An 8,086-nucleotide genomic window follows, 5' to 3' on the forward strand; every position below is an offset into this window, starting at 1 on the left:
TCATCTACTCAGACTGGCAGCTGCACTACAGGGTCTGAGGCAGAGGTCTTTCATGTCACCGGAGATGCCAGGGATTGAACCTGGGACCTTCTATGCCAAGCAGAGGCTCTATCGCTGAGCCACAGCCCCTCCCCAATATGCACATCAAGGTCTGTATTGCCTACTCATACTGGCAGTGGCTCTCCAGGATCTCAGGCCAATAAAGGTCTTTCATGTCACCTCCTGCCTGGTCCTTTTAACTGGAGATGCCAGGGATTGAACCTGGGACCTTCTGCGTGCCAAGCAGAGGCTCTACCAATGAGCCACTGCCCCTTCTCATGAAAAGGTAAAGGTCCCCTGTGCAAGCACCGGGTCATTCCTGACCCATGGGGTGACGTCACATCCCGACGTTTACTAGGCAGGTTCTCATGAAGCTGCCTTCTATTGAATCAGACCCTTGGTCCATCAAAGTCAGCATTTGTCTACTCAGACTGACAGCGGCTCTCCAGGGTCTCAGGCAGATAAAGGTCTTTCACATCACCTCCTGCCTGGTCCTATTTTTTAACTGGAGATGCTTCTGGGGATTGAACCTGGGACCTTCTGCATGCCAAGCAGATGCTCTACCCCTTGTAAATCCCATTCTGGAAGTGGGGTTAAAAAGTGACTATTCTGAGTGATGGGACCTCTCTGGGATCCTTCTCAGCCCCCAGCTGGACCCCCCCTTCAAGTCTGACCCAGCAGTGCTTTTCAGGATCCGGCCCTGGGTTCTCAAGGCCATTCCTAGTCACCAGGGTGAGCCATGCCTCCGGCCCCCTGCCCCTCCCACCGGCCGTCTTCTTCCCTTGGCAGAACATGATGTTTCTCGGAGACTTCAACGCCGACTGCAGTTACGTGGGGAAAAAGGACTGGGCCTCCATCCGGCTGCGCACCAGCGAGGTCTTCAAGTGGCTCATCTCGGACTCCACGGACACCACCGTGGGCCACTCGGACTGTGCCTACGACAGGTGGGGTGGCCACGGAGATCTATCAGTAGATCAATGTAAAAAACACGTGGCCAAATTGATCTATGCTAGAAATAAGATTGTTACACTCATTTTGATGCTCAGAGGACATGTTCTCCTTGTGCCCTGGGCCTGTTATCTAAGGGCACTCTTCCTTCTTATCTGGATTCTCTAGCTAAACCAGACCGGCTGTGTGTCCCCTGCCCTCTTCAGTCAGTGGACTCCTTGGTACATTATCCTTTTGCATTGTCCTTTGCGTGTCCCAAATTAGGCGAAAATTGCATATACCAGGTTTTAACAAATGGTTCCCATCTTCTCGAGCAACTTTGGAGCAAAAAGTTCAGTTCCTCTTAGAGGACTCTTGTGACCCTCAGCGTACTTATTTTGTTGCTCGTTTTTTGGAGGCTGCAGAGGAGAGTCGAAGGGATGGGTCATATTTAAGTTTTTAGAGATGGGTCTTATTTAAGTTTTATGGTTTTATTGTTCAAGACCTTGGTCTAAGAACAGGGGGAAGCAAAGAAAGAAGAAAGGAAATCTACCAGAATTACAATACACCTCCAGACCACAGGAATCAGTCCCCCTGGAGAAAATGGCTTTGGAGGGCAAGTCCCCCCCCTTCCCCAAACCCCGCCCTCCCCTCCCCAAACCCCAGGCTCCATCCCCAAATCTCCAGTTATTTCCTAACGTGGAACTGGAGACCCTAAAAACAGGTGAGGGGTACCCATCTCCTACTCAAGGGCCAGCAAGTGATGCAGCTCTGGGGTCCGGACTCCTCACCTCTGCGGCGGGCAGAGAGGGGAGGCCACCGCAAGCCCCATGAGCCTCTCTGGGAGGTTCACTGGTGTGTCTCTGCCACTGGCTCTTCACCGACATCTCTAACCGATGGTGGCATCGTTCTGGTGAAAGAGGGAACCAGCTGCACCAGGCAAGGAGGGAAGCGCTCCATCTGTGCCCTTTTTGCCTTTCAGGATTGTCGTGAGTGGCTCGAAGCTGAGGAAGTGGATCAACCCCAAGTCTGCCCGGGTGTTTGACTTCCAGACCGCCCTCAAGCTGAGCCAAGAAGAGGTCAGTCACTCCCCACCGGGCTAGATCCCGTTAAATCACCAAGGGGCTTGTTTACATCACTCACTTTAATGCCTTCTCCAGTTTTCTACCGTTCCTGATCAGTTGCTAGAGCAATTAAAGCAAATCCTCGAATTCATAACTCCGGAGGAAAGCGATAAGGCAGTAGGTTCAGGCAAAATTAAATCCTTTTGCATAGAATGCAAAACAATGCATGGAACTCATTGCCCCAGGATGCAGTGATAGGTGCTCACTTGGATGCCTTTAAAAGGGGATTAGACAAATTCATGGAGGATGGGTCTGTCAATGGCTACTAGCCATAAGGACCAAATAGAACCTCCATGGTCACAGGCAGTGTACCTCTGAATACCAGTCGCTGAGGGGGACAACTACAGGGGCCATGTTGGATTCTGTGGGCCTTTCCAGGGCATCTGGCTACCAGTGGTGGAACACAGGAAGCTAAGCCTCTAGTATGATCCAGCAGAGCTCTTATGTTTGTTTTAAAATGTATGCCCCACTTTTCCAGGCAATACAAAGTGGCTTAACATGACAATGCAGCTTAAAATTCAATACCAATTAAAGAAAATAAAGAACCAGTTAAGGGAGAAAGGGAAACCTTTGCAAAGCGGAGGGTGGTGGAGCACAAAGAGGGAAGGCCTTGGGCAGGGATGTCTTCGTTTCAAAATGTTCACAAGCCAGAGCAGGGCATGGCAGGGGGTAGGGGGCTTCTGCACACACACACCCACACACCTCCTGCACAGGAAAAAAAACACCTATACAAATTAATAAAAATTTAAAGAAAGAAAAAAAGGGGAAAAAACACCCTACGTTTATTCCCGTTTTGCCACCAAGGAGGGTGCGTCTTCGTGGGACTAGAGCCCCGGGGGCCTCCTGCACCTGCCACTTGGGCCCTCACGCAGACAGTCTCCCAGCTGCTCACTTTCACACACCATCCCGTCAGTATCCCTGGCAGCTGTTCAGATCCCATTCTGGTAGTCCCCAAATCCTGCGTCACAACTCATGTGAACACAAGAAGCTGCCTCACACAGAGTCAGTAGGGTTGCCAACCTCCGGATGCCTTGGACAGCCGTCCATGGACTATTGAAGGATACATTCCTTAGACCTTAATGGTTGTTTTTTTGTCTACGGATCGACTCGAAGCTTGAAAAAATCCGTGAAATGGGAACACCACCGGGAACCCATTGCACCTAGATACTTTTTTCCGGACTGTAGACATACTTACCTGTTTGGATATATTATATTTATGCGCTTACTTTTTGAGCACTTTGTGCCTTACTTGTATTGGGACTTTGCCCGTGTTGCCTTTGTGGGGTTCGCCCCTTGAATTGCCCTTCGGGGTGCTTTTTCCTTAATACATTTTTATAAGCAAATTTGTGCTTCAGCTTCACTTTTGAATTTTGTGCTTGTATCGTTTTGAGATCTAAACTTCCAGGTACTAGCTGGAGATCTCTCGCTGTTACAACTGATCTCCAGCCGATAGAGATAAGTTCTCCTGGAGAAAATGACCGCTTTGGCAATTGGACTCTATGGCATTGAAGTCCCTCTCCAAACCCCGCCCTCTTCAGGCTCTGCCCCAAAAGCCTCCTGCCAGTGGCAAAGAGGGACCTGGCAACCCTAGTTCCTACAATGAAGAGCAGTGTTCATTTCTCAGCAGGCCATAGAGTTGCCATCCTCCAGGTAGTTCAGAAAATCAAAAAGAATGAGTACCAATCTTCTACTTATATAATGCAAAACGAAACTTTAGTGAAAGTGAAAAAAGTGCAAAAGTGATCACTTCCACCGTCTTTTTAAAGAAAATTCATGAATGAAATCTTTGGACTAGTTAATCATTTCTAGACGACTACATTGAAGACTCCTTGAGAGCTACGTATTCGATAATTGTATTGTGTTGTTTACTTGTTGTTTTGTTTCACTTTTGCACTTTTTTCACTTTCACTAAAGTTTCGTTTTGCATTATATAAGTAGAAGATTGGTACTCATTCTTTTTGATTTTCTGAACCCCTATTAGTACCAAGTGCCCCTTTTTTTCCAGTATCCTCCAGGTAGTGGCTGGAGATCTCCTGCTGTTACAACTGATCTCCAACCGATAGAGATCAGTTCCCCTGGAGAAAATGACTGCTTTGGCAATTGGACTCTATGGCATTGAAGTCCCTCCCCAAACACCACCCTCCTCAGGCTCTACCCAAAAACCTCCCGCCAGTGGCTAAGAGGGACCTGGCAACCCTAAGAATCAGACTGTCCTCTATCAAGGTCAGTCTATCAAGACTTCCCCATCTCCTCCTGCCTGATCCTTTTAACTGGAGATGCAGGGCTTCGAACCTGGGACCTTCTGCATGCAAAACAGAGGCTCTGCCGCTGAACCTCAGCCCCTCCCCAATGCAGGCCTAATTATTACCAGAGGGCTCCTATTTCACAAGCTGTTCTACGTAGCTCAGAGGCTTTTCCATTTGTCGTTCTCTGCAGGCTCTCGCGGTCAGCGACCATTTCCCAGTGGAGGTGACACTGGGCTCCCAGTGATGGTCACTGCGGTCTTGTGCCGAGGGAGGCCGAAGGGTTGCAGCCGCTGCCTCCATCACTGCCAGTGATTTCACTTTGCCGCTTCTTCCGGCCTCCTGGGAACCAGTTCTAGTTGGGATTACCTATACCTCTCCAGTCCTACCATGACACTGCGAAAATACAGCATGCATTTCTCAAAGCAGGAACCCGTTTTATCACACAGAATGAAGTTATATATTGAACCCATGAAGCTGCCTTCTACTGAATCAGACTCTCGGTCCATCAGGGTCAATCTACTCAGACCTGCAGCGGCTCTCCAGGGTCTCAGGCGGAGGTCTTTCCTATCGCCCACTGCCTGGTCCTTTTAACTGGAGATGCTGCCGGGGATTGAACCTGGGACCTTCTGTACGCAAAAGCAGAGGCTCTACCACTAAGCCACAGCCCCTCACCTGTGAGATTAATAGTTCAGGCTTTTTCTAGACCAAAGCATCATTTCGTGTGCTCATTGACTTTCAGAACTCAACTCATTCAATGCCTTTTGACAGCATTTACTTGTGCTATTTTTTCACCCTGCAAATATATAGTTTTTATGGAAGACGAAAATTATGGAATTATGGAAGATAATTATGGAAATTATAGAAGATACAATGCACTTATGGAAGATACGATGCACGTATTTACATTTGCCAACACCAACTTATGAAGAAACATTGACTGTTGGGCCAGTCAAGATTTTTAAATTCTCTTAAGTATTTTTGTTGTGAAAGTGAAGGAAGAGTGGCAGGTTTTTCAAGGGCGAGGAAGCCCGCCACCTCTCCGGAGCAGACGTTCGCAGGCTGCAGACGACTCCCTGATTCAGTTTTTCAAGCCACCTCGCTGAAACTCTCTGCCCGCTGGGGTTTTGGAAAAGTTGCTCAGAGCTTTATTGCTTTAATCAGAATTCACGACAAAGCCGGGCCTTTGACATCGGAGAGCAGCCTTCTCAGTCGGGGCCCTCAAAGTGGTGACGATGGACTTCTCCCCGGCAGACTGCACAGCAACTGATACGATACAGCTTATGCCAGCCCCAACCTGGGTGGCCCAGGCGGGCCCAATCTCGTCAGATCTTGGAAGCTAAGCAGGGTCGGTCCTGGTTCGTATTTGGATGGGAGACCACCAAGGAAGGGTTGCTATCCAGAGGCAAACCACCTCTGTTTGTCCCTCTGCCTGACCAGGATGGCCCAGGCTAGTTCGATCTCATCCAGTCTCAAAAGCTAAGCAGGGTTGGTACTGGTTAGTACCTGCATGGGCGACCACCAAGGAAGTCTAGCATTGCTACTCAGAGGCAGGCAATGGCAAACCACCTCTATATGTCTTCTGCCCTCACCTAGATGGTCCAGGCTAGCCTGATCTCATCAGTTCTCAGGAGCTAAGCAAGGTAGGCCCTGGTTAGTATTTGGATGAGAGACTGCCTAGGAAGTCCAGGGTTGCTAGATCATTTACATGGTATGTCAACTGTGCTAAGATGTCTGTGTATTGTAGACGTATATAATTTTTAAAGAGAAGAAGCGATGCCATGTTTTTATCCAAAAGAAACCAGAGAGAGGGGAAACTGCTGTGGTGTAGTGGTTAAGAGCGGTGGTTTGGAGCAGTGGACTCTGATCTGGAGAACCGGGTTGGTTTCCCCACTCCTTACACATGAAGCCAGCTGGGTGATCTTGGGCTAGTCACAGTGACCTTGGGCTAGACCCACCTACCTCACAGGGGGTCTGTTGTGGGGAGGGGAAGGGAAGGTGATTGTAAGCCGGTTTGATTCTGCCATAAGTGGTAGAGAAAGCCGGCATATAAAAACCAACTCTTCTCTCCATCTTCTACTTCTATTATCAATACTTTTAAGTTTCCAAGAAACAGTGTTGGATTCCTCACCTTATTACCAAATACATTTTGTTTCAGTCTAACTTGAACTATGCATGACTTACTTCTGAGTACGAATGCCTGGGACCAGGCTTTGACACATAACGGATGGCTCCTCAGCCGACTGTTAACCCAACTTTCTAATAAAAACCTCCATGACCTTACAGCCAACGGGTGCCCTTCCAGAATGCTTCTTCTGTTCCTCTAAAGCTGATCTGAGTTCGACGCCCCACCAAAAAGGACAGAAGGATTCTGCCCTGCCTGAAGGCTTCCCCGTCTCCTCCACCTTCCTCTTTTTCCTTCAGTATTCAACCCTGTCGCAGCTGAAGCTGGCCGTTGGAAGTCTTGGAACCCCCTGGGCTTTGCTCAGTCTGGACAGCAACAGGAAGGTGTCGTGGTTAAGAAAGCTCATACCCTACCAGAAAATATTTTTGTTAGTCTTTAAGGTGCTACTGGACTCTTGCCCTTTGTGGTTAAGAGCGGCAGACTATAAGCCGGAGAACCGGATTCGATTCCCACTCCTCCACATGACTGGCGGACTCTAAACTAGAGAACCGGGTTTGATTCCCTGCTTCTCCCCTTGAGCAGCAGACTCTAATCTGGTGAACCGGGTTTGATTCCCCACTTCTACACATGAATCCTGCTGGGTGACCCTGGGCAAGTCGCAGTTCTCTCTCAACTCTCTCAGCCCCACCTACCTCACAGGGTGTCTGTTGTGGGGAGAGGAAAGGATTGTGATGGTAAACCGGTTTGATTCTCCTTAAAGGGTAGAAAGTTGGCATATAAAAACCAATTCTTCTTCTAAGTAACTTTTTTTAAGAGAGAAGAAAATCAGGTCCCATCCTGCCTCTCTTCTCCACCTGCCTTTGGTTTTCAGCCGGGAATCCCAGGATAGTTGTGATAAGCATTCCCCAGCTGGCTCTCCTATCTGAATCTCCACATCTTTTAAATGTGACTGAGCAGCCCAAGTGTAAAACCTGCTTGCCCATCATTTTCCTCATCCCATTCTCTCCAGGCCAAAGAGAAGGTCAGGACAGAGGCCTCACAAAAACCCCTTTCCCCACTACCAACCCATCTCCATCCCTCTCTAATTTCAGGCAAAGCAGTAAGACCAGGCAATTCCCTCGCAGCTCCAAAAACCTCTGGAGCGATGTGGAGTGGCTGCAGTGTCAGAGTGAGAGCTGGAAAATCCCAGTTCAAATCCCCACCTGTGCCAGGAAGGCTCGATGTGGGTGACCTGTGGGCCAACATGGTGTAGTGGTTAAGAGCAGCAGACTCTGATCTGGAGAAGCGGGTTTGATTCCCCACTCCTCCACATGAGTGGCGGACTCTAATCTGGTGAACCAGGTTGGTTTCCCCACACCTACACATATAGCCTGCTGGGTGACCTTGGGCTAGTCACAGTTCTCTTCGAGCTCTCTCAGCCTCATCTACCTCACAAGGTGTCTGTTGTGGGGAGAGGAAGGGAAGGTGATTGTAAACCAGTTTGATTCTTCCTTTAAAAGGTAGAGAAAACTGACATATAAAAACCAATTCTTCTTCTCTCCGGCTAACCTACCTCACAGGATTGTTGTGATGATAAAATGGAGGAGAGAATGATGTAAGCTTGGAGGGAAAGGTGGAGTGTGAATGAA

The 8,086-nt window shown here is 48.8% G+C and overlaps 1 protein-coding gene across 1 annotated transcript in view; it reads left to right on the forward strand.

Moving 5' to 3' along the window:
• Positions 1–4,580, forward strand: part of LOC130492472 (deoxyribonuclease-1-like 2) — a 34,573-nt gene extending 29,993 nt beyond the window's left edge. Inside the window, exons 7-9 of the mRNA XM_056866222.1 lie at positions 829–983; positions 1,949–2,045; positions 4,527–4,580. Coding sequence (XP_056722200.1) covers positions 829–983; positions 1,949–2,045; positions 4,527–4,580 — 306 coding nt within the window. The remainder of the gene's footprint in view (positions 1–828; positions 984–1,948; positions 2,046–4,526) is intronic.
• Positions 4,581–8,086: the final 3,506 nt, after the last annotated feature.

This window comes from Euleptes europaea, chromosome 21, assembly GCF_029931775.1.
Source record: "Euleptes europaea isolate rEulEur1 chromosome 21, rEulEur1.hap1, whole genome shotgun sequence".
Classification (NCBI taxonomy): Eukaryota; Metazoa; Chordata; class Lepidosauria; order Squamata; family Sphaerodactylidae; genus Euleptes; species Euleptes europaea.